This window comes from Microtus oregoni, unplaced genomic scaffold (genome assembly GCF_018167655.1).
Source record: "Microtus oregoni isolate MIOR12 unplaced genomic scaffold, Mior012 000055F_ref0000237, whole genome shotgun sequence".
Lineage (NCBI taxonomy): Eukaryota > Metazoa > Chordata > Mammalia > Rodentia > Cricetidae > Microtus > Microtus oregoni.
The window spans coordinates 1,919,951-1,946,449 of record NW_024543831.1 but is presented as its reverse complement, the minus strand read 5'-3'; the positions used below and the strand labels follow the sequence as shown (position 1 = coordinate 1,946,449).

The 26,499-nt window shown below is 52.6% G+C and overlaps 1 protein-coding gene across 2 annotated transcripts; it reads right to left on the bottom strand.

The window, feature by feature from the left end:
* Window positions 1-1,878: 1,878 nt before the first annotated feature.
* Scn4b (sodium voltage-gated channel beta subunit 4) lies at window positions 1,879-19,080 on the bottom strand. 2 transcript variants are annotated; one of them, XM_041638662.1, is made up of 5 exons: window positions 19,000-19,080; window positions 9,746-9,918; window positions 8,171-8,399; window positions 6,602-6,731; window positions 1,879-5,562 (listed from the first exon to the last, which is right to left on the bottom strand). In XM_041638662.1, the coding sequence occupies exons 1-5, from the start codon at window positions 19,049-19,051 to the stop codon at window positions 5,469-5,471; spliced, it is 678 nt and encodes a 225-aa protein (XP_041494596.1). In that variant the 5' UTR covers window positions 19,052-19,080; the 3' UTR covers window positions 1,879-5,468. The 2 variants fall into 2 exon arrangements, with proteins under 2 accessions (XP_041494596.1, XP_041494595.1); XM_041638661.1 differs by lacking the exon at window positions 19,000-19,080 and adding an exon at window positions 17,994-18,529.
* Between the last annotated feature and the right edge of the window lie 7,419 nt (window positions 19,081-26,499).

The following is a 26,499-nucleotide window of genomic DNA, read 5'->3' as shown; positions in this document are numbered from 1 at the left end:
AGACAAGGAGGAACACAGAAAGGCTGCTGCCTGGGCTCTGGCTATAAGATTGGTAAACCCAAAGGATACTAAATCCATAATGTATTCTGGCATAGAGCTGAGGGGATTTGCTAAAGGGGCAGGAGGAGCAGTTAAGGAGTTAATGAGAAAAATGCGTGTCATGGTATAGTTGGGTATTTTGTCCTAGAGGACTGGGTGAGTTGGGAACACTGGGGAACACCTCAGAACGAGGTAAGACCATGAGCTTGGTTTTGGACAACTGTCATAGCCACAGCAACCAACTTGTCACTTTCTGACATGAACCACTACTTTCCCAGCTCTGCCTCATACAGCTGACAGCCCCTCCTGACCAAGAGCAAGAGGTGTAAGTTCAGCCACTGCCTTGTCTCCACTTGCCTCCCTCTGGCTGGCATGGTCTCAACGGGACCTTAGCTTTAGGCTCTTGTTGGACACTTGTAGAGTTGTCCCCTGGCTCCAAAATTCCTTTGATTTTTATAGTCAACTCTTTGCAGTTTTTGAAGTGCTTCTTACAGGTTGCCCTGTTCATCATCTCACAGGTTCCTTACAAAATAACTCCTCCCTCTTGGCAGGCAAGGAAGCTGAGGCACAGAGAGCTGAGCTGGCTTATCCGGGACATCTCACTGGTGGTTGCCTGTGTTGCTCAGTTCTTGCTGCAGTAATAAAAATATTTGAGCCCATCAGCTTAAGGGAAGAAGGATTTCCTTTGGCTCAGGGTGCTGGGAGACTTCAGGCCATGACTAGCTGGTTCTCTTCCTCTTAAGTCCATGGCAAGGTAGAAACATCATCATAGAAGGGCATGATAGGAAAGCTGTATACATCATGGCAGCCAGGAAGGGGGAGAACAGTCAAAGATGAGGTATGGCCTTCAAGGACACATCCTCACTGGCCTGCCTTCTCTGGGCCTCACCTCCTGGTTTCCACCCCCTTCCAATAATTCCATTAAACCACAAATCTATAAAGGTACTAAAACCCACTGATGGGGTCAGAGCCCTCATGATCCAGTTCCTTCACAAAATATCCCCCCCCCCCGCAGCCAACATTGCACTTGATATATGTTTATGGTGACATTTTCTATCTAAACTGTAATAATTGTGACAGTTAATTTCTTTGCGTGGGGTGAAGCTTGAACATGGGCTTTGCACATACCAGACAGGTACTCTCATGATGGTTAATCCTGTGTGCTTGCATGCATACAGGTAAGTACATGTATGTGTAGATGCACATGTGTTTGTGGACACAAGGACACATGCGGAGGCCAGAGGACAAACCTGTGTAGTTCCTCGGGTGCCATCCATCTGTTTTGCTCTACACAGGGTCTCTCACTGGCCTAGAGCTCGCCAAGTAGACCACTTTGACTCAACAGTGAGCCCAGGGGTCTACTTGTCTCTAACTCTCGGGTGCTATGATTGTAAGAGCACACCGCTGCGCCTGGCGTCTTTTGTTGATGAGTGTTTCGGGACTCTAAGCGGGCTTCTTATGCTTGCAGGACCAACAAGTTAGCAACATCCCTTCTTCAGGATCTCCACTCCCGGTTTAGCTTTGTAGTCAGGTAAAAATCTCCTTCAGATGGATGCTATCTCGTGGCTCCAGAGTTGTTTCTAAGGGCATCAGCTCACACAGTCTAGCATTAATTCCTGTGTGAAAGGACCAGCTTTTCAAAAGGACCAGAATTAAAACAACACAAATGTCTCGGGTGTGTCAGAAACCCTGAGGCGTTTGACATGTACAATCTCACCTGAGCCAGTGACATTTTCAACACAAGTGGACAAAAGGTCAGAGAAGGTCAACTTGTCAGTGTGGGAAATGAAGCTGGAGCTCAACTCCCAAGCAACCCAAAGTAAAAAGCTCAAGTCCCAATTTATTAAAAAATAATTTTTATTTCATCCAAAGCAAAGCTAAATTCAATCCTACAGTGCAAAATGTGTTGTAGAGACAAGACAACTTAATAGCATTCATTCTGTGCTTAAACACAAGTCAGTGGTGGGCGTGTGCACATCGGGGCCTCCCAGAGGCCCCGTGGACCTGAGGCTCCCACGGCCCATCACTCTCCTGTTTGATCTATAAAGGTATATAGGAAAACTGACTATGGGTACAGCCATCCAAGCCAGAGGAGTAAACCATGCATAAGATAGTCAAAGCACTGCATATCCAGTGGGAGGAGGGACAACAGGGACTCCAATCCAGAACAAAATAAAGTGCAGCAAGCTAGAGTATTTCCCCACAAATCCTTCTTCTTGGCATCCCTGCCCCAGCCCCTAAGTGGCCGTTGTCTGTCTATGGAGTCACCCAGTGGAATCGAGGAGTGTGGCCGTTCGTTTCCGTCTCTTACCCTTCCTTGGTCTCCAGTTCAGGCGGCTGAATAGTCAGAGCCCCCACCCCCCCCATCTCGCATTGCTCTTTGTGTGCACAGTGCACCCTCTTCAGGCACACCCTGCCACACTCACTTCACACCAGAGCACCTTCGAGTTCCAGACTCTACAAAAGCTGGTCAGTCAGAGGTGTGACATTCTGCCCCCTTGTCTGTTCTGCTCTCGGGCCCTCAGGCACTGCAGGTTGGTTCCAGTTGCCTTCTGCTCAGTTTCTTCATAGAGGGATCTAGGCCTCCCAGGCAGATGTCTACTCAGATGACCTCGTCTGCTCAGAGGTCAAGGATGAGGGACTTGTGCTTCATCTTTGGTCTCACTGACATCACTGTCAGCACAACTGCATGGGCCCAGGTTTCCAGAAGTCAACCGTATAAGAGGTTCTGTAGCCCAGTGGTGCGGGGAGCACCCTTAGCAACCCTGAGATCACTATTGAAAACTTGCCTGCACGAGGGTCTGGCTGGGGGAAATGGCTTTGCAAGTATACATTGTAATGCAATCCGTGGCAATGTCTGCACAGGCATGAAGCTAGCACTAGGACCGGACATTCTCTGTCAAGAGGACTAAGTTTTGTGCTCTTAATCCCTATCCATTAAACGCCAATAGTATCATAGGCATTGGGATAACAACAATAAAAAAAACTACCCCCATAGTCCCAATCATCTTCATTTTTTAAAAAAAAAAAATGTCATGGACAAGATACTTTAAGCATCAGTCAGAGTTACGGTTCCTATGGTTACAAAGGGAAGAGGAAGAGTGTGAGGCGTATGTGGGTTACAGGGATGCGGATAGGACAGCCGTGGAACACTCTCTCCAGTTAAAAGCCTTGTTTCCCAATGCCTTTCCAAACCAAGCAAGAACAAAACAAAACCAATCGCCAAGCCTCACAACAGTCCTGTGAGGTAGGTACGACTTCACCCTCTGGGTAGACGGGAGAAGCTGCGAGGGTTGCCTGTAAGCCGACAGTGAGAGGAAGAGGGGCAGGGTGACACGCCTCAGCTTCCTCTCAAGAAAGCAAGAATTGCCCACAGCACTTGGCCTCTTCCTGTGTCGGGGAAGAAAGCAGTTTTACGCGAAGGCAGCTGGAAGTTTCCTGAATGGCTGGCTGCAGGCTCGGGGGGCCATGTTTGCTCTCAGAGCCAGGTTGCTCTGAGCAGGGTGTGGAGTCATTCCCATCATCCCAGCACTGGGGTGGTGGAGGCAGAAGGTCGGGAGTTCAAAGCCAGCCTTGGCTATGTAGGAAGTCGGAGGCCAGCCTGGGCTACCTGAGACTCTGTCTCAAATGAAATAATAAAGCGGGAGAAGAGCAGCTTTTACCCCAGCCCACAATGGGTTCCATGTAAAGGACAGGAAGAGAGGAGGTAAGGACCTGTGAGCTCCTGGGCTTGGGCAAGAGACGTGAGCCATTGCCTCAGGCCCCCTACAGGCCCTATTGCTCCTTAGGCCCCCACTTCCACTTTGGGGTAAGCCTTCAGCTACTCCTGGGCAGAGCCTGCAGCAGGCCTTATACTCCCTAGAAAGAAGAATGGTCTTCATCTTCTGAGGACCCAAGAGTATCATAAACCTGATGAGGGAGTTGGAGGTACCCCTGTTATCACACCTCATATCCCATAGCGACCCATCTTCACGTCAAGGACAAGGACAAGACACCCCACAGGTGTCTTCCAGACTGCCACCAGTCAAAGGGCCATTGTTAACATAGCTCCAGCAGCATGGCCTCCCCCATGACCTTGGGGAGGGGAGCTGGGGAAGCCCAAAATTGTCACACCAGACTGTGGAATTAAGTCAGGGAGCGTGAGCCAAAGGAAAATGGGGTAAGAACCGGGACTCAGGGAGCTAAGGCACAATCTAGCCCCACACTCGAGGGGTGTGCAAACCGGCTCTGCAGGAAGGAGAGAGAGGGCGTAAGAACCCGCTCTCTGCTCCTCCTCAACCTCAGGCTGGGAGAGGAGCTGACCCAGCTGGGCAGAAAGCAGCTGGAAAAGCCAAGGGCCTTCTCTGGAAACAAGGGTCCCTGAGGCAAAGGCAGACCCAGGGCTGGGGAAGGATGGATCTCGGGGCAGAGGAAGGCCAGACATGCTGGAGGAACATAGAAGGAGCAAAGGGATAGGAGAGAAGGTCCTAGGAAACCATTCCTCAAGTAATGTGGCAACATCAGCTGTTTCAAGAGAAGGGCAGAAGTGGGGAAAACTGAGCTCCGGGAGTGCCAGGGTGGCATGGTCCCGCCATGCCAAGGATAAGGGTTGTCAGTCCTGTAGGGCTGGGATAGACATTCCAAAGGCTGGGAGGGTGGAGACACTGTTCCCCCACCTCTGAAACCCGAAAAGCAAAGCGAGAAAAGATGCATATAACATCCCAGTGCTCCAGGGAGGATGGAGGGAGGGCCTCCCCACAAGCCTCCTCAGCTGCTGTAGACTGGGACATTTGAAGTTCAGGGCATCCAGGCTGACCTGGGGGTGGGGGTCCTACAGATTCAGAGCAGAAGGCTGGACATGGAGCCAGGACAGTGTGTGCAGGTGTTTTGGGGTAGGGGAAGAGAAGTCTCCTCTGAAGGAATTTCTGGAAGCCTGACATCCTTCAAAGCCCAGCCAGCATCTCTGAACTGCCCCCCCCAGCAGACTCCACCCTAGAGTTCTAGCACATTCCCAGCATCTCAAGTGCTCATCCTTCACCCATTTCTGAACCCCAGCTTTGGGAGCAGCCTTCTGGTCACCCCTATTTCCTGGTGAAGGATAAGTGGGAAAAGTGAGGGGAAAGTGAGGGTTCAGAGAGGTGGAAAGTCTAAAGGGGACCCCATTTTCCCAGGTGCCAGGGACCAACCTTCCACACCACTCCAGCCCTGCCTTTCCCTTTCTTCGACCTCCTATAGGCTTCCTCCCCTAGACAGCCCTTGCCCTGGGAAGCTCTGGCTAGGGGAGAATGGTAGTGCAGGCTGGACAGGACAGGATCAGGTCCTTCTGCTCAGAGAGACTACAGTTTGGGCCAAGCAGCACACATCTCAGTGGGTGTCTACAGACAGAACCCAGGCATCCATGTCACCATTAGAAAGTGAGGCTCCCTGCACTGCTTGGCCGGAGCAGGGCCTCACACTTTTGTGGGTGGCTTCTCTTCTGCCTTGGAGCCAGGAAGCCCGTTCTCTGTGTTGTCATTCCCAGAGGAACTCACAAGACACTCCTTCCTGGAGAGGAGAGGGAGAGAGGGGACACTGGTGAGAGGCAGGCGGGATCAGGGGTGGGTGGGTGGCTCCCTGCACCCTGCTCCCCGCACCCAGCCCTGTGCCCTCCCCCTGGCCTTTTCTTTTTATTCTGTCCTAGCCCACCTCATCACCCATCTTCCCTAGAACAGCTTTCTAATGCCTTTTCCTTGCTCTGGTTTGCAAGATTCCTCACCTGCTGCGTTAAAGCTAGCCTGACACTGTTTGAGAAAATTCTGGGCCTGGGCTCACAGCCTCTATACCTCCCCATCTTCCTCCTCCTTCCAGAAAAAGATATATTGAACCCAAGACCTCACACATATAGCAAGCACAACACTACTTAGCTACATCCCTGACCCTAATGTCTATGTTTATAACTGAACTTACTCCAGGACTTCCTGGGAGGCCGTGTCACCATTTCAGATTTTAGTGGAGTTTAGTTTAATTTAGCTTTGGCTTTTGAAACAGGGCCTCACAGTATAGACTAGGCTGGCCTTGAACTCAAAAGGCTCCTTCTAAGCCTGACTCTCAACTACTGGATTGCAGGCATGAGCTGCTGTGTTCATGTGTCAGACCTTGTTTCTGCCTCTCCCATTTGAATTCTCCGAATTTTTCATCTCCCTAAAACAGTCCTTCCATTCTAGGGTTTCTATACATGAATTCACATTCTCTCTGATAAAAGAGAGCCAAAATGAGAAGTATAACTCGGAAAAGAAGTAGACTTCCTAAATCTTACGGTGAGCTTTGGGGTAGGCAGTTCAAATGAGAAGAGAAAGACTGAAGGGATGGGGGGAGAGAGAAAGGCTGACGGGATGGAGGAGGGGGAGGGCTGGAGAGGGAAGAGCAGGTGGAGAGAGGTTGAGAGAGAGTTGAAGCAAGGGCTGTAGGGACAGCAAAGGACAGCAGTGGCATCAGAAACAGTGGAGACACAGCCACTGGCAGAGGTGGATGGAGGTGGAGGGCAAGGGCCACGGGAGAGGGCAGCAGGCTGAGGGGGCACTGGAGTGATGGGGAGTCAGCTCACTTCTTTTCTCGGGTCTTCTTGAGGATGAAGGTGATGAGCTTTTTCAGCAGCAGAATGCAAACCAGGAGTCCAATGACCCCGCCCACCACAGCCAGGATGATGAGCGTCACCGTATTGTCCACTTCTTCCACTAGAAGAGGAAAGAGTGGGTGGAGGATCGTGTAAAGTCACCACACACAATCCAAAACCGGCAGCCCCACCTCCAGTCCTGGCCCTCTCCGGTCAAAAAAGACAGGAGAGGCCTGAGCACGGTACCTTTCCGGCTAAGCACACACACCGGAGGGCCTCTTCCCACACAAGTTAGGGGTTAAGTCAGACCCACAGATCCCAGTTACAAGTCACAAACTTACTTCTCAGCCATCTCTGCTTCCTCTCCCACTGTCTTCAGACATCCCCGCTCTGTCACCTTTCCCAGAAGAGCCTCCCTAGCCACCCTGTGAACCCCTGTGGCTTCCCCTGTGGCTTTATCTTATCTACACAACACCCGCTCTTGGTTTGATTGCATTACTCCCTCAGGTAGGGGTCAGGGGAGCAAAGCTTCCATTCCTAGGCACTCTGAATCACCTCCACATTTGAAAGGATGGCTGAAAAACTCTATACAGAGACAAGAGCCATAGAGCTAAAACTAGAACTCTAACTCAGAGCCTGGCACCCAGAAACACTCTATCAGTGCCGGGCCCCTTCCCTTCTCCTCCTGCAAAGGCCAAGCACAGAGCAGAGTGACAGGAACCTAAACCTATAGAAGAGGTGACACTATTTGCAGATATAACCCCAGACTCAGGAAAGACTGCCTCGATGACCTCAGGCTCTGCCCTTGGAAGAACCCAAGTTCAACTCCTGCTGTCCCATCTCCAGGGTTTCTTGATTTGGCCATGGCAGGAGGGCGTGCAGAAGGCATTGTCTTCCAGCATCCTCAGCTGCAAGGTGCCCAACCTAACTTCTCACCTATTTGTCCCCTTTTGCTTCTCTGACCACCTCCATGAAGTAGAGGCATGTGGCTACCTGGCTCTTGTCTTCAATACCTTCACTGCTTAATATGCCTACCTGTACCCAATTCCGTAGGGGAAGGACCACACCTCATTCTATCTCTTCGGGAAGCATCTGTACCACTGCTGTCTGCTTGGGGCTGCCGATCTGCTTATCTTACTCTGAACTACACACTCCGCAAAGAAGAATTCTGTGTATCAGTCGCAGCATCTTTTACAACAACACCTGACAGCCATCCAACACTTGCTATACACAAAGGAGCAAAGACCACCCACATGCAGAGAGCCTAATGCCACCAAACACTCCCAGCTAGCTCCCCTGGCCTTCACAGTCACCCTGACAGAAGGCAGCCATGTGTCCATTCTATGGACTAGGAAATCAAGGCTCAAAGGTACTCAGTGCTATTCCCAAGCCACTCCATAGCTGACTTCTTCTACCTTCCATATGTAACTCCAGTAACTCTTGCAAGTGTAAAGAGAAAGAAATCGCCAGCATGGCCTACTTTGCCGTTTCAATGCTATCCTGAGATGGGCACCCCAAGTCCTTCCTACCCTACTACCCCCACCCACCCCCACTACATACACTTATCAACCACTTGGAGGAAGATGGTGGCAGAGTTGTTCAGGTCCTTCTCTTTGGGGTTCCTCACAAAGCAGGTATATTTGCCGGTGTCACTGAACTCCAGGTCATTCAGCAGGATGGAGATGTTGTTCATCTTCTCCTTGGTGGAGCCCTCCAGGGTAATACGGTCATCGTCCTTCGTCCTCACCTTAGGGTCAGACTTCTCGTTCTTCACAATGCCGTCTATGAGCTGGCGCAGGAAAAGAACAGAGTTGTCAAAAGTCACAGCGGCCTCCCTTGAGCGCCAACCCTGTCCGTGCCCAGAAAGACCCTTCATTTTCCTCCTCTCGCTCTGCCAGTGACTATAGCTCCGCCTGACCTGAATTCTGCCTGTTTCAAACTAAACCCGTGTCCTCAAGGACTCCCTGGAAAACAGCGCACCGGCTGCTGTTTTCATAAAAGTCCTTTCCCCCCCCCACAGTGCCTCTGCAAACAGCTCACATGTGAGTGCGTGCACGCACACACACACACATATACACCCTCACACGCACACACACGCACACACACACATACACACCCTCACACGCACACACACGCACGCACACACACTCACACACATATACTCACACACTCTCACACATGCAAACACACACACATACATGCACACACACATGCATATGCATGCACACGTGCACACACATACACATGCATGCACACGCACACACATGCACACACACTCACACACATATACTCACACACATTCACACACACGCATATGCATGGACCACGCGCACACACATGCACATGCATGCAACGCACACACACTCACACACATACACACACATATACTCACACACATTCACACACACACGCATATGCATGGACACGCGCACACACATGCACATGCATGCACACGCACACACTCACACACATACACACACACATATACTCACACACACATTCATGCACACGCGCACACACTCACTCACACACACACATATACTCACATACACACTCTCACACATGCACACACACATGCATGCACACACATGCACTTCTCTCTGCACGTCCCACCCAGCCTTCACTTACACTGTACCCTCTACCTCACTGAATCTTCTCTTTCAATCAGGACCTGGATTGTTGCCACAGCTCTCTCCATCGGCACCCTCTAGGGCTGCATTCTTGGGGCTTCCCCATTTACTCTGGGAGAAGAACCCCTGCCTGGCTGTGAAGAACTCCATCCACATCTGTGATTGGCTCACCCTCTCTGGCTCTCTTTCCTGTCCTTCCAAACACTGCCCTCAGCCAACAGTTTCTTTCTCCTGATTGCTAAACTTTTAATTTCTCTGCAAATATACAAGTGGCAGGATATCCTCAGGACAGGACAACAAAGTCTAGCCAAAATTACCAACAGACCCCAAATTCTTGCATCACCATGGGAACAGTCCTCCTGCATGGACTCTGAGAAAAAGGGCAACAAATGGTGGGTTCTTGGGATCGTCATGGTAGAGTTTATCCCAGAAGGGACTGGACCCTGGTCTTGAAGGCTTCCGCCCGTGAGAAACAGGCAGGGGAGGACATGAGCACCCCACTTACGATCTTGTACGTATCGGTGCTATTGTAGGACCACCTGAAGTAGAGATTCTCAAAGCCAAAACAGCTGGAGAAGGTGCAAGGCAGCAGGATCGCTGAGCCATTGATAGCGTAGATGGTGGTGGCCTTTCCCACAGACACCTCCAACGACCAGGCCATAGGGAGCAGGAAGAGACCTGTACAAGGGACAGAGCCTCCCTTAATACAACCTCACGGGAAGCTCTTTAACGGCACTCTCAGGCAGGGTGGAATGGCTTTGCCAGGCAAAGAGGTCTTTGGCCTCCTCAGAAGGGAAGGTGGTTCTCTATAGAATATCTATACGGCCTAGGCCACGCATTTCAGTATCATCTTGGCCTGATTAGCACTGAATTCTGAATCTCTTTCTTGGTGGCCCTGTGGTACTCAGAATGACCACGAGGGGTCACCCCAACCCAAGAAAAGGAGGGTCTGGTGGACTTGTTTTTTCTTCCCCTGTCCTGGAACCTGTGACTCCACCCCTTCACATTGGTCGGGAGGCAAGTAAGCACAGCTCTGGAGCTCCCTTCGCCTGCAAGGTGTGGGGTGGAGGTTGGGTGGGGGCGATGGGAAGCCTTCTCTAGATCGGAGCGTACCCCTGGTGGCATTTGGGAGTTGCGGGTGAGGATCAGAACGTCGTCAGGTGGAAAGGCGTGACCGCCACAGTCCCCGCACTGGAACTAGGAGCCGAGAGACACTTTAGGGAAGGAGATTGCTTGGCTAGTGAGTCCGGCGCCTCCGACCACGCAAGGGGATCCCGAAGAGAGAAGGGCGACGAGCGGCCCGTTATGACGGAAATGTGGACGCCGGGTGGACACAGACTGCTAGCGCCAGGACGCAGGATGAAGCAGGCAGAGCGCAACTCTGCGGAGGTCATTCGAACCTATTGAGGGCATGCAGCAGGGGCACAGACCCCTCCTGATCCCAAGAAGCGCGGGTCCTCCCCATCACCCGGCAGCCACTCTCCGCACCCTCACCCTAAGAACCACAATGACAACCCCGCGGCGTCCCAACACCCTCCACAGGACATTCCCCTAACTCTCACACACCCTCCACACTCTGCCACCCCCCAACACAGACACACGCACGCACGCACACACGCATACATACGCACGCTCCACAGGACATCCCTCTGTCCCCTACACCTCTTCCGCACTACAACGCTCTGTCCCTCCCACACCTCCACCGCAGGACATCCCTCTGCCCCACCCCCACACCCCCACCGCAGGACACTCCTCTGCCCCACACCCCTACGGCAGGACATCCCTCTGCCCCCCCACCCCCACCGCAGAACACCCCCCTGCCCCACTCCCTACCACCGCAGGACATCCCTCTGCCCCACCCCCTACCACCACAGGACATCCCTCTGCCCCACACCCCCACCGCAGAACACCCCTCTGCCCCACACACCCCCACCTCAGGACATCCCTCTGCCCCCCACACTCCAACCGCAGGACACCCCTCTGCCCCACACCCCCACCTCAGGACACCCCTCTGCCCCACACCCCTACGGCAGGACATCCCTCTGCCCCCCCACCCCCACCGCAGAACACCCCTCTGCCCCACACCCCCACCTCAGGACACCCCTCTGCCCCACACCCCCACCTCAGGACACCCCTCTGCCCCCCACACCCCCACCGCAGAGCACCCCTCTACCCTCACACCCCCACCGCAGGACGTCCTTCTGCCCCAGAAGACATTGCCCTCCTAGGAGGGCTCTTAAAGAATCTTATCCTCCTTTCCACACTTTCCTCCAGGAAACACTACTCCTTCAAGGTCGGTTCAGGGTAGAAGATCCACGACTGAACCATCACCTTTCCTTGCCCCTAGGGGAAATGAGCGGTCACTCCTATCTTAATTCTCAGGAAAGCCCTGTTTTCTAACTTAATTCCCTGCTGCTGCATCCTAAGTCAGTTTCCTCTTGCTTTGCCCACAATAATGACCATGCTCCTAAATAACAGAGAAGCTCAGAGGAGTGCTGGTGACCCTGCTCCAGCTCTCAAGGGTCCCTTCCCCTTCCTTGTGTCCCCTTTGCTTCTGGCTGTGCTCCCCCCCCCCCCCCCCGCCCCACATACTCACCAAGTCAAAATTGCACCCTATGGCCCAGTAACCAATCCTGACTCCTGCCATGGCCAGTGATAACAACAGAGCAGATATTCATGAAGCATTTACGGTGTGCCTGGCGCCTTTCAGCCTTCTGCTACCCCATCATGTCTAGGATTATAGATCACACTGGAGAGGAAGCTAAGCCTAGAGAAGTCGGCAATTCCATTAAGGTCAGGGAGGAAAATGGTTGGGAGCATCTCATGCTCCCAAAGCCAGGAAACCCCTCCACACATCCTAAAAATAGGTGCATTTGCCCACTGCGGCTCCAACTCTTGCTAGATTACTTGGATCAGCAACTCTGTGTGTCTGTCTGTGTCTGTCTGTCTGCCTGTCTGTATGTGCGCACGCACGTACACATACAATGCATCGAAAATTGAGAGGCATTAGCATCATCTGGGGACAGGCATAGGCTGCTGTGGGTTGGCCCCTGGAGCTGCTGACTATCTGAGTCTGCAGAGGTGGCCTCTCTCTGGAGCTCCCAGGAAACAGTGTGGGTGCGGACCACAAAGTGAAAATGACTGTGCTAGAGGGCTCCCACACAGTCACCCCCACTTCTAATAGGATACTAAATGGCAGGTACACTTGTTCTCATTGTACAAATGATGAAACTGAGGCTCAGAGAGGTGAAGTGATTTTCCCAGCGACCACACAGTGAAGGTCCTCTTTGGCGCTGGGGACCTACTGTGTGACAGGATGGGTGGACATTTCATTCTTGTCCTACGAAGTTGTCAGACCTCTTATTCCCAATAAACGCCTCAAAGAAATAAACCTATAAAAAGCCACATAACCAGAAAGTAAGTAGGCAGCTCAGAAACAGATCTGCTTTCCCCCATCTGAAAGAGCCATTCTGAAGGGGCTCAGTGCTCCCGAGGGAGGCTGGTTCTTGTTTTATCTCTGCTGTCCGCTACCCCAACTCTCCCCCAAGGTCTAGGAACAGGACAGTCATAGTTGTTCATTGTCCAGCCTAGAACCAGCACAAAAGGATGGGAGCCTGGAGCTCTGCTTTCAGGGCCTCCCAGAGCCCTCCAAACCCAGAACCAGGATGTAGAGCAGAAGACAAGGAAGCACTGAAGAAAGGCAGCTTCTGGGCTGGGGAGATGGCTCAGTAACAGTGATTGCCACGTAAGCATGAGGACCTGAGTTCAAATCCCCAGAACCCAAGTAAAAGCCGGTGTGTAGAATAAAACATCAGTAATTCCAGTGTTAGCACAGGGAGATGTGTGACAGGAACATGAGGAGTTCTGGAAGGTTGTGAGCCCGCTAGCCTGGTGTACACAGCCAGAAAACAACAGAGAGATCCTGTCTCAAATGAGGTGGAAGGCAAGAATCAATGGTGTCCTCTGACCTCCATGTATGCACTGCTGCATGCCCGCAGTCACACATGAAAACATAAACACGTCCTTACAGTTGTAAAGAAAAAAGAAGCTTCCTAAACTGGATGTGATGGCTGGCACCGGGATTCCCAGCACTCACCAGAGGCAGGAGGGTCACTGGGGTTCCAAGAGCAGCTTCTGCTGCAGCTGAAGACTCTGTCTCAAAAAAAAATTAAAAGGGATGGAGAGTGGGAAGGAATTGTGGAAAAGAAAGGGAGGGAGGGAAGGAGGGAGGAGGCAAGCTTGCTGGAAATTCCTAGACTCTGGTTCTAAGCTAACACCTGAACCCAGGAATCAGGTCCTGATGACGACAAGGGACTCATCTCAAGGACCAGATTCCTCCCTCTAACTCCAGTTCAAATGAAAACTTGCAGAGCATAGGAACACATCAAAGGGACATGATCATCTGTTTGCTCTAGAGAAAGTGTCTTAAATAGGCCAGACTAGAACTTGCTCTGCAACCAAGAATGACCTTGAACTTGTCATCCACCTCCACCTCCTGAGGTGCTGGGATTGCAAGCAAGTGCCCCCATGCTGGTTTAAGAAAATGCTTTAACTAGACAGAAGCAGAACAGAACAAATGAGAAGTTCAGAAGGAAGAACACTATTTCTTTAAGTTCTGGCTCACTGCATAGCACGCATTTCTGCCTGATGCGGATGACTTAACTCTATCTAATACACTCAGGACTCTGAGTGAAGCACTGTCATATCCTCACCAGGCTAGAGCGGATAAAAGAAACCGGGTAGACATGGTTTCCACAGAGGCATCCCTGCCAGGGTGGAAACCTGGGAAACACTGGGCAAACCTGGCTACTTCTGCAATATGCTGCCCACCCAGCCAGATACCAGGAAGTCCTGCCAGCTGTGTCTAGGAGGTGGGTGCACGAACTCCCATGATGCTGAGCTTGGGGAGGAGCACGGGTCAGGATCCACCAACAGGCCCCTGGAGGGCTACTTAAGCAGGTTGGCCAAAGCTAGAATGGACTGGTCAGCAGTCCCGAGGCAGGCCCCAGTCTGCCTGCTGACCTTGACAAAGTCAGAGATGCCACACATCCTGCGTCCTGCAGGCACAACCCCAGAGCAGTGCAGAGAGGGCTGTAAACCTGTCTACCTCCCAAGCTTGGTGGGAAGCCAAAATATGGGGCTGTAAAACACAAGGACCTCAGGAAGAGAGCATACCAGGTAGAAGACATTGGTTAAAAGGGGCAAGGGGGACAGGGCTGTCTCAGTACCAGCACTGGATATAACCAGGACGCCACTAGTTTGTTTTTTAAGACCACTATCATCAACCAAGACTGTCTCCAGGCTACTCATACATTGATTTATTTCTTTACCCTCTCCCACATCTTGGATAATTTCTATGTGGCTATTTCCCTAAGTAAAAGACTTTCTTGCTTTGCCCAAAAGTTCTTCTTTGGAATACCAGCACGGGTGTGTGGTTATGTCTGCCAGTTGGGCCTCTTTCTGGCCCTTCTGGCACTGTGGGACCAATGACGTCTCCTCTGTCAGAGGCCTGTGGATTCTCAAAGCCTGGTTTTTCCTAAGTCATTTAGCCCCTCTCAGGAGCCATCTTCAGAGGACCCTAGCTCCTGCCACCCCAACGGGACTTCTTCCAGGGAGACAGACAGACTCAGAATTCACAAGTTGTACCAAAGTTTTTGACAAATATCTAGGGCTGTGGGCATGGCTCAGTAAGGAAAGTGCTTACTAGCAAACATGAGTTCAATTACCTGAAACCTTGTCAAAGAAAAAAAAGGGTATGGTTTGTAATTCCAGAACCGAGAGGGCAGAGACGGGAGTATGTCTTGGGCTCACTGGCCAGCCAGCTTTGCTATTCATCCAGAAGCTCCAGGTCAAATGATAGAACCTGTGTCACCTGATTGATCACACACACACACACACACACACACACACACACATCCCTGCACACACATGTACATACACACGGCTATCCTATTGAATATTCACACCAGCAGGAACCTGACGGCTATTGCCACCCACTGTAAGGTCGAAGCCGCGCTGGAAATGTTCCATAAGCTTTGCCCACACCCAGAGATCAGTCACACCCAGGTAGGGTAGGGGGCAGAAGGAGAGCAGGATAGTGCCTGCTCTAAGTTTAGCTCCAAGGACTTGCGGGGCAGACAGCAAGCAGAAGCTCAGCGGAGACTCTCTGGCCCCAGGGAAGGAGAATGGCTCAGAGTCAGAGCTTAAAGGAAGAAAGTGGGTCGGTGGAGGGCAGCAAGACAAGGACCCCTCCTGGGAGAGAGGCCTCTGGGGCCTGGGGAAGCAGGGCTGGGGCCCTGCAAGGCTCCTGGGCCCTATAGCAGAGGAAAGATTTCTGCTCCCTCACCCTAGGCAACCTACCTGCCTGCTTCCTGCCCACCCCCAGGAGCTTTGCCAGGATAGCAGCATGCCCCTGAGACAATGCTGGATCAGGGAAATCAGCTTCACAAACAAGTCCGTCCAAACAGTAGGTCTTTTCTTTTCCTTAGAGGCCACTGGGCAGTGAGGTCAGTCCACCACATCCAGGGCTTATGCGGATGTACCTACCTCCCCTCAAGGAGCAGCCATAGGGCAAAGGCTTCCTCCAGGAGGTACCCAGTCATAAGGTTTAGGGACCCAGCATTGCCTGCTCCCCAAAGCCTGCCTTCTGTTGATTCCAAGGGTTAATCATGTTTCCCAGATGCAGACCGCTCCTGCCCCTCTTCTCCTCTTCCCCAGGATCGCCCAGTTTAGCCTTGCTGGTTTCTCCCTCTGAATGGGACTAAACACCCTCTCTTTAATTGTGCGCTCATTAAACAAGCCTTAATAAATACATACCAGGGGAGAGAGGGTTGTGCAACACAGCGCCCTCACAAGTGATAATTAAACACAGATCATGGCAATTAAGCAAATCACGGAGCGAGGAAGGGGTGGGCAGAACAACACACTACCAGCTACATAGGAAAAGACTGGAACCCATATAAACCCAGTCGCAGCGATGAGGCCTTGGGAGCTACTTCTTGGGTTCAGAAAAGGCTAGCTTGTGTGTTATCAAAAACCACTGGGGGCTCAGTCCATGACACTGAGTTAACAGGGAGAGACAGGGAGGACTCCTGGAACAGTCTCCCCAGCTGTGTCAACAAAGGTCTAAGCACTCATCAAGCCCATGGCTTCCATGCCAGGACCCAGGGCTTCATTCGTCCCCAAGCCCTACACAAGCCCCACTGACCTTCCCCCTCACCAGATGGCCTGGACTCTGTCCCACTTGACCACCAACTGGCCGTGTACCTTAGGCCCGACACCATCCCTCTCTGGACCACACCTCCCTCACTTTTTGGAAAGCCCCATGCTGTGGTTTTCAAAGTCCCTGTCTGCTCATACCAGAGCTCTGCCCTGTTCTCTGCTTGACTCACCCCAACCCCCAGTTCCTAGAGCCCTCTTGGTTGTCTACAAAAGTCTGGTTCTACGAATATTCTAGTAGCAGTGCAAGGCCTGGCACTCCGTTGGCCAACCAGCCACAGGATAAGGAGACCTGTAACATACAGTGACTGGGTTAATGGCTGGAGTTTTGGTGCCACAGCAGGCCCTCACCCCTGCCATGGCCACAGGGGAGTCCTAGGATGATCCAAGTGGGAACTCCCATGGAATGACTCTATACCCATCCCACGAAGAGGAGCCCTAAACTTTAAGGAGTCACCGTGAAACCCTTATAACTTCTGTGCTGATGCTTACGGGACAAAGCACCAATGTCTCACATCCGGCCTCAGGGAGGTGAGTAAACCAGAGCTGAAGAGCAAAAGGATGCTGCCCCCCCCCCCACCCCTAACACCTGAGACATACCCACAGGACAGGTCTGCACATGGCTGACAGGTGCAAGAGTGGCTTCTCTTAGAGGCCTCTGTCCCCTGCTTCCACCACAAATACCTCCACCATGCACCTGACCCAATGCGGGGCAGGGGCTAGCTGTCCAAACCCAAATCTGGCATATATAAACAAGAAGAGGCCCAGGTTCCAGAGATGGAGCCGGCTCACGTTGGAAGCCAGGCTGTGGTTTACATTCTGAACTAATAAATACCACTGCCTAATCTCTTGGAGTTTGACACTCAGAACCATCATGTGAATATTAATAGATGGTCATAATAGTCTATACCCTCTGCGTCCTCTAGACCTGACTCCTCTCTCCACACAGGCTTCCCCCAAATAAAGAGCCAGAGGCAGGCCAAAGAGGTCTTCCTCATAGAATCCCTTTACAGGAAGAGGGACAAGGCCCTTCTGAAAAGGTGGCTTTTGAATGGTCCTCTAGTTCCTTCCAAGCCCTTCCAGCATTTAACACATAGTTACAGTGACACCAGAGAAGACAGAAGATGGAAGACCCTTGTCCCCCAGGGGTGCATCCCTGCTGCCAGGAAAGCAAGCCAATAGCTCCAGGCGAGAGTGGCAAACCCCCTGGAACCCCCACACTCCAGGCAGTAGACCCCTCCGCCAGCATGCCTGAACTCCGGGACTTAGAAGGATTCCCCTGCTGCAGCCCCAAGACCGGCTCCAAAAGGCACCGGAGGGAGCAGGAAACTCTGCTAGCATGACTGTGGGGGAGGAGGGTGCACAGGGTTCCCAGGGAACGTAGTATCAAAGCTAAGCGCCCAGCAGTAAGACGTCCATCCACTCATTTGGTGCCACCTTGTCTAAGGTACCCCTCTTCTTCAGTGTCCTCTCCTTCGGGGTGGGGTGGGGGTAAGAAAGAGGCGAGAGAAAAGACAAAGCTGGAGCTGTCTTACCCAAAAGCCCAGTGCCCAGCCATTTCGCCAGGGTTTTGCCTCGGTCCCCAGCCCAGAACATGGTCTTGTTCTCTCCGGAGCGCTCCGAGGGCTTGGGATGAGATAGTGGGCACCCCCGCACTCTCCGCCCGAGGTCGGCTCTGGGCCCGGCAGCAGGCGGGGGTGCTCCGCGCAGCGGGTCGGGGCTCGGGAAAGTTAGCCGCGAGAGAGCGAGACGAGGGGGAGGACGAAGAGGGGGAGGCGCGCCCGACCTCCTCTTGGAGCCCGCTGCGGGCGCCGGGGCTGGAGGGGAGGAGGAGGAGCCGGAGCTGGAGGGAGGACGCCGGGGCGAGCGGCACTGCGATGCGCCTCTGCTCTGGAAGCGCTCCAGCCGCAGGAGGGGCGGCGTCCCAGCCGGTTTCTCACGGTGACGGATCAGGATCGTGGGGTCCAGCCCGGGCAGCCCTCTCCCTCTCCAGTCGGATAAGAATGTTGCGGTTTGGCACTGCAGGGCCGGCCCGCAGCCACCCGCATCATCCCATGCGCCGAGCTGCCAATTAGGAGAAGAGTTCACGGGGGAGTAGAGGTGGAGCTTTTAGCTTTGTTGGAAGGCTGTTTTGTTCCGCGCAAAGAACACGAGTAAGGACAGCGGCTGCCTCTCCCGGGACCGCGGGGAGGACGTCCGCAGTGGGCGCTGCCGCAGCCGGTGGGCGTGTGCCGGCTTGCCCGCTGCGGACTACCGGGTGCAGACCTGGACCCGCACGCGTCCCCTCCCGCCACGCCGCTCATTCGCTCTGTGGGTGGCTTTTAGGCCATGGGAAACCGAGTTTCACCTGTAAATTGCCCCCTGCACACCGCCCATTAACCCATTTCTGCAGACTCTATGCATGTTAGAGGGCTAGTGACAGACATTTGGAGAGAACGTACTTTCCCCCTAGTGCTGAGCAGGAGGAGGAGGGGAGTGTCGGTAATCGTAAACACCAGGGATGCCCCTGAAGACCCCCCCCCCCCCGTCAGCTATACAAACCTTCAGGACAAATCTTTTCTATTTGGAGATCAGTTAAACCTTGGAAACACATCCTCCTTCCCTTCTGCAAGCATAGCACCACACCCGCCACCCATCTTCAAAACTGGAGTCGCTGGTAGGCTTCAGTTCCATAAGAGACCCTTGAGGTTGTATGCAGAATGTTAAATGTCTGCGGGGAGAACCCTGCTGTTTTCTTCTTTAGCCTCGTCGTTGTCGTTGTCAAGGTAGTTAGTTGAACAACTCTGATGCCTGCATTTGCTGCTGGAGAACTCGGAACAAGGCCCACAACTTTCTGGAGAACTCTCCGCTCCTCTGCCGGATGGTGACCTCATGATATTTACCTCCTGAGGTCATGAAAAACAGCATCATCCTCAACCCAGGATAACAGGGAGGACAGTCTCCTAGTTTTAGAGGATCTCATGCTGGTCCATGACTCCAGGGGACCATAAAAGGGAATGCACCTCCTCTCAGTTCTCAACAGTTTGGGGGCTGAATTGGGCTCCTCTCCAATCTGTCCTCTGAAATGAGGAGTATATCCATAGACCCTCAGGCAAGCTTGATTGAGCAGGTTCCTGTGTATGCACTAGAGTTCCTGTTGATGAAGGACCAGCCACCAAAGCAAGACAACTAGGGGAAAGTCTGAAAATTCCCGTTTTGGACCAGACCTTCTAGATCATCCAGGAAAAGCAGTCAAAGGCAGAGGATAGGAGATAAACTTACTGTCCTGATTTGTTGTTGTTGTTGTTTCTGTTGTTTTGTTTCTTGTTTGGGGTTTGATTTTTTTTGTTTTTGATTATTTTATTTGTTTGTTTATTTTGAGACAGGATTTCTCTGTGTAGCCCTATAGACCAGCAACATAGACTAGGCTGGGCTCCCAACTCAGAGAACCACCTGTTTCTGCCTCCTGAGTGCGGGGATTATAGGTGTGAGTCACCACGCCTAGCTGATTATCCTGATTTATAACCTACATTTAGCCCCATGTGCCTTTTGCTCTTGTATCTTGCCACAGGCCTTGCCAACATTAGAAGTGGGACTGGATGTGAAGTCCTGGAGAGATAAACACATGCTAACATGCTTAGCAGAGATCTAGGCACACAGGGTGAACACACAACACATCAAGTTCGCAGAACACAACAAGTTCACAGAAGCCTGGGGCCTCAGGGGCAAAGCCACATCCTGGAGAGGCTTGACCTTTTCTTACCCCCAGGAGGTACTTCCACCCTGCAGACAAGGCCAGGCTCCACACTGCCCATGTTATTTTTACAGCAGAGTCATGTTTCTCAGAGCAGTAGGCTGAGGTGAGAGGAGGTAAAGCCAAAAGGAAAGAAAGTGACCCCTGCCTGGAAAATGGTGGCGGGGGAGGGGGGGCAGGAACTCCAGAGATATCTTTAGACCCTGGTGGCAGAGGAAGGTGACTAGTTCCCCTGAGTGCCCTCCCCCCACATCTCTTGCCGTTCCCTGGATTCTTTAGCTGAGAGGGCCCTTACCATGCCATTGCCCACTGCCACGCATAAAAATGTGGGCCAGAGAAGGAGTATGTGTGGGCCAAGGCCACCTACAAAATCACAGGTTTCTCTCTACTCTTTGGTTTCTACACCCCACACACCTGACAGTTCTCTGAACACTAGCAGGCCCCCCCCCCCCGGCCGGACAGAACAAGGGCTTGGGAAACTCTAAGCTGTGGTGGCCTGAGAGGGTTTCACGTTTATAGAGCACCTCCCTCCAGACACTGCAGAAAGACACTGCAACAGAGCTAAGAGGTTCCTGAGGAGGCCAAGGGACATGGTGTGGAAGGCCCATTCCTTCTCCCCACCCTTGGGAAACTCTTAAGGAGGCCAACCCTAGCCACTCCTTTTTCTATCAGAAGCCCCCAGTCACGGGACAGCAAATGAAATGTCAGCTCCTTCCGGGAAGCTGGGTGTCTGGTGCCACAGCTCCACTGGTGCCCTGGCCATCCTGATTCTTGGGAATGGGTGACACACCCAGGTCTGGGTGGCTTGGCTCAGAAACCCCTCGAAGTTTGCAGGGACGTTGAGATGGGTTGGGTCAGAGACAAACAGCTGTCACGGAATCGTCCATTTCTCAGGCTGGCAGAGATGGCCCAGGCTGACGTGGAAGGAGAGGCTTTCTTGGGAATTCAGGTAGGTGAGCACCCCAAATCAGACCAGACAGCTGACTCAGCAGAAAACCCATTTTCCTAAGCCTCTTGAGGGGCTAGAATAGAGTTAGGGATGGGGGTGCTATTTCTGGAACAGGTGAGCATCCAGAGTATTCACTGAAGAGGGGGGCAGGACCACAGAAATGGAGACCTCAGAGTGGTTCTGATACCAGGAGATGCTCACTTGTTCAACAGGATCACCTTCTACAGGTGACCCTGGCCAGTGGATAGAAGACATCCTCTGTCAGTTCCCAGCAAGTGGGCCAGGACTCTGTGCCAGAGGGAAGGAAATCAGGCACAGGATGAGGTCTCCAGAGCTGTTTCAAGAGGCATTCTTCCTAAACTGCAGAAGCCTGGCAGGGCACTTCCTCCCCCTTGGGCTCCCCATTGCCTACTGCCTCTCCTGCCTCCTCCCCCAGAGGCCTTTGCACACTCTTCTCAGGACACTGCAGGTAACTGCACTGTGAGCACAGTACCACTGACTGAGGGTTCTGCAGAAGCTCGCCCTACACCCTCACCTTCTGGCTCCCTTCAGGCGCTGGATCCCTACCAAGAGCTGCCTCTGCGTCTTGCTTACCCTCAGTTCCTCTCAACTTGTAAACAGGGCCCCCATCTCAGCGCGACTACAACATCAGACTCTGCATTAAAGTTAAAAGCCCCGCAAGTTCTTCTGCCTCTTGGATGGGTGGGGGCTTTGCCTGATGCTGTCAGGACCAATGCTCTGGAACTTCTTTCTAGAGTATCTGAGTCTACCGTTCAGCCCCTCCCCACTCACCCCCTCCCTTGGCTCAGTGGCTGCCTCATTCAGCCACTCCCTCGGCATGCACGGAAGTTTGGCAGGTGCTGAGAGAGTTAACCAGACAGCATGCACCAAACCAGCCCGCAGGCACGTGGCTGATCGGTCCAGGATGCTGCACGGCCACCTCAGTTCAGGGATCCCGGGGCATCAGTGAGTTGGTAGAAAGCTAAACTCTCACAGTCTCCCCTCTTGAGGGGAGTTCTCTCTTTCTTCTCACTGCCTCCACTTCCTAGGGGCTCAGGGCATAGGCAGGTAAGCAGACACTCCCTCCATCCCTTCTTTCCTCACTTTCTGCCAGGTTCTGTCCAAATACCCTCTCAGGCAAAGGGGGATGGGGAGCCCCAGACAGATGAGCTCATTGGAAGGAGGAGGGCACAGGGAGGAGGGAGGCGAACCATCCCGAGCTTGTCTCTCCTGGTCGGACAATCCCAAGCTGGAGAGGGGTGTGTGCCCACTTCTAGGAGCAGCTCAGAGACGGGTGAGTCCTGGGCATCTCTTTCTTGGGAACTACACTGGGGTGGGAACTGAAGCCCCTGGGCAGAATCTTAGCCACCCTAACCAACACCCTAGAGCTATGTTTAACTCTGCTCCCTGGGTCACCAAGTACTCTGCTCTCTTATCCGACTTATCTTGACTAGGGCTCAAGAGGCATGTGATCCAGAGGTTTGGGGAAGGTTTGTTATCCATTACAGCCGCTGTCTGTCAGAAAACTGTCCTATTAGCTAAGTGGCTACACGTGCTTCTGAAACAGGACCCTGTCCTGCCCCTCAAATGGGCACCAAATACCAAACTGTGTAGCGTGCCAGGCTGGACTCCCTAAATATTCCAATCCTGACATGTAAGGGGGGCGGAGGTATGCCAGGGAGGAAGAGAGGGCGGTGTGGAGAGGAGGAACGGGGAGAAGAGAAGTAAAAGAGACACATGGGAGGGTGGAAGGCAGCTTCAGGAAGTTAGTGTGACCGGCTGAGGAGAAGCCATAGGGCTGAGAGAGCTCAGGCAGGGAGGGTAGGGAGGCTCACAGGCTTGCAGTAGTGACCGGAGGAGCTAGTGGCCAAGGGGAGAAGGTGGGGAGAAGGTGGCCAGCAGAGGCCGCCACTGTACACAGAGAGCCAGGGAGGCAGAGCGCCAGCCCCAAATGGGACATCAGAGGGCTTTAGGAAAGCTTTGCCCCTGCTCCATTTGACCCCTACATCACCTGTGACCATTTTGGAGTTGGCTCCACTCACCCTTCCTCCACCTGCCCCTAAGTCTTTGGACTGCGGAAAGCCACTCCCCTGTCCTCATGGACGTAAAGTGATGGCGTTGGCTTCGCTTCGCGTGGCCCTGGTTTTTCCTAGCCGTATCGCCTCATTTGTACATATGCCTACTGCAGCAGAACTTTGTTTCCTCACCTGCATGCAAAAGGAATGAGCATTTGGGATGCGCCTTTATGCTTAGCTAGACTGACACAGAACGCCTCGCTCAGTGCCAGACACGACAGCTATTTAATAAATAGTGGCTGCCCCTAAGGTCTAGCCCACTGTCATTCAAGCCCAGTCAGGTAGGACATGAAAGCTAATCCCTTGTCCTACCAACAGGGCCAGCTGCAGTGGAGAGGGACAGCAGTAGGGAAGTGGCAGACTGGCAGAGCCAGAGAGGTAAGAAGTAAAGAAAGGCCCCCAGGGGAGGGGCGAGGACTTTCATCTTTTATGAATGGTCTTATCTGTAAAGACAGGGGAATCCACAGCCCTGGCTGGCAGGCCAAAGGGAGCAAGTTAAACTTGGCTTGTCTTTGGAAAGACACTCCACAGGGCGCCAGGTCTCACATTTCTCCCCGTCTTCCAGCCTCTTTTCTCAGTCTACGTGGGCTGTGCCAACACTCCCACCCCCACCACTTCGTGTGAAGAAGATGTGAGCAGGGAATATAGGTAGGGCCGGTGAGACGGCTCCGGGGGTGCCTGTGGCCAAGCCTGACAATCTGAGTTCAGTCCCCAGGACCCACATGGTGGAGGGAGAGAACCAACTCCTGCAAGTTACCCTCTGACCTCCACATGCACACACACACATGCAAATGAACAAAAAATAAGTCAGTGTAAAAAGTGGGGTACAAAGGAGGCCCAGGGAAGACCATGACTAAATAGAATGACGAAGGGATCGACATCAGTCTTATTTATCTCCCAGCAAGCAAGGGTTAATCCTGCTTCTCTCCTGTGAGTCCTAAAATAAGGACTGGGAGGATTGTTGTCAGTAGTCCTAAAGGTTACCTAATGGTACTACCCAACACTTGAACCTTCTTGACAACACCTCCAAGCTGTGCTTGACTATCTTCCGGAGTAAAGATCTCATTACCTCGGGAAATTCGTCGCCTGCACAGCTGACCTCCACTGGATCGATAGCCGCCTCTGCCAGCCAGGCCTAGTGTTTTGCCTTGGGCGGAAGGAGAGCAGTCTGACCGGCATGACCACAGCCTGCCCCCACTGTGTCTGCCAGCAGCTGGGATGCACACTTCCCTTCCTGGCTAAGTGTACCCTCTTCCCTCTGCCTCTGTGCCCTTGTGGGGAGACCACTCAGCCTGTTGGGATAAATGGCTTATAGACACAATTAAGAAACAGAGGCAGCTGGAGTCAGAATAAAGGTGGCTTTGCCCCCTTCCATAGAATCCCAAGCAGCCAAACTCAGCGTTCAGGGTCTATTCAGTCCCTTTCCGTAGCACCCCTTGGACTTTTAAGGTCATCCTTGCCGGAGAAGGAGAAACTGCGTCAACACCCCATCTATTCCCTGCTTCCTATTTATCTGCTCTCAGGCCCTCAGTTCTTCCTTCTCCACCCCCAGCCTTTCTCCCCCATCTTAGTCTGGGGTCTTTTCTGTCCTGTAGGAGAAAGGTCCTTGGCTGATTCCTCTGTATGTCACGTTAGAATTCAAGATGTGGGTCCAGGCTGGGCGCCCTGCTCCTGGGTCCCTGGAACTCTCACCTGCTGGCTGGAGCCTCCCTTGAGAAGTAGCTGGCACCTTGGGTATGAGAAATGGCTAGAACCTGGCGTGATTCCAAATGAGACTCGGTGAGAAGAAGGAAAGCCACCAAGGCCCCTCCTGTAGAGGTCCCAGCAGCGGGAACGTTCTGAGTCCCAGAGGTGTCAGTGATGAAGGTGTGAAGGTCAGGAGACCTCGTTGGAGCTGGTCCAGCTGTCATACATCCAGATGTCCAGTGTGCACCCCACCAAGCTGTGTCCTACTCTCTTCTCAGCTAACTGGGTGTGTGGATCCCACCCTTCCCCTGCAAGATGGATGGGAGACCCGTAACCTAAAAAGAGCAGGCATGCAAACCAATGTAAAGCAAGCCAGGCAATGAGTGTGAAATGGGACTCAGAAGGAGAACCAAAGGAAAGTGGTCTTCTTGTCCATGGGTATCAGGTCAGCTTGGGGAGAAAGGCCTGGGCTCTAGTTCTGCCTCTGATGTCGGCCAACCCTGTGACTTCTCATCTCTGAACTTCATCATTGAAAACTGAGCCTTTAAGGAAGCATGTCGCTAGAAAGGGACAGAGCAGGAGCTGGGCTGTCATGGACTGCTGTGCTGAGCTAGGCCCCGCACTAGATGGGGGTTGTAGGAACGGAAGAGTGGTTATTTTTTGAACCCACTACAAGTCCTCTCTGTTCTTGATTCAACATGCAGCCTTAAGCAAATTCTGGTCCTCAGTTTCCCCTTTAGGACACTGAGAAGACTTGGCTGTGAATTCTGTGGGGCCGGCCCTCCCATCCCGGAGGATTGGAAATATCTATTTGCTTGCTCCCTTTCTGTGGTCCAGATTCCTATCCCACAAGTGGCTTCCCCTCAGGATAGTGAAGGAATAGCTTGGCTTGGTCCTCTCAGCTGGCTGAGGAACTCAGGAAGCCAGTGGCCTGACCAATCAGAGCAGGAGGTAGGATGAGGGGAAGTCTTCTCCCCCAAGGCAAGGAGCTGCAGTCAAAACTATCCCATCTGAGCTCAAGCAGGTCAAAGACATCACACTAAGGCCCTGAATCCCCACCTCCTAGAAGTCAGGCCCAATCTAAACCTTCCAAATGTTGAGAGAGATAGAGAGAGAGAGAGAGAGAGAGAGAGAGAGAGAGAGAATATGATTGATGGTGACATGGCCAAGCATCCAGTGCCTATGTCCATCCTGAAGAAACCAGATAGACTCCCTAGTGTCTCTTATACTTAGTCTCTTGCCTCAGTTTCTCTTTCTGTTGAGTATGAAGACATTCTCTCTGACATACTGCTTTCAGGACTCAAGGGCTCCAGGAAATAGGTACCTTCCTAAACCAAGATCCTCTGGTTCTCCTAATGCTAGCCACACCAGCCACCTTTGCTTAACACTGCTGCTTCCTTCCTGATGTCTCACTCAGGTCACATCTTCGGCCATTACAAGTATTAGGGCTACTAGTCCTGAGGTCTTCCTAGAGTATTCCTGATCACTAACCACTAAGGAGGGTCTCCAGGTAGCCAGAGAACAGGCAGAAATGTTAGAGAAAAATGACTTACACACTTTCCTTGACATTCAGAAAGTTTAAGTCCCTAGACAGAAGG

Coding starts and splice junctions, on each gene's coding strand:
- Scn4b (XM_041638661.1), bottom strand. CDS start 18,054: ATGTTCTGGGCTGGGGACCGAGGCAAAACCCTGGCGAAATGGCTGGGC. Junction 6,732..8,170: donor CCTCCAAGTGGTTGATAAGT/GTATGTAGTGGG, acceptor TTCCTCTTCTAG/TGGAAGAAGTGGACAATACG. Junction 5,563..6,601: donor AAGAAGACCCGAGAAAAGAA/GTGAGCTGACTC, acceptor TCTCCTCTCCAG/GAAGGAGTGTCTTGTGAGTT.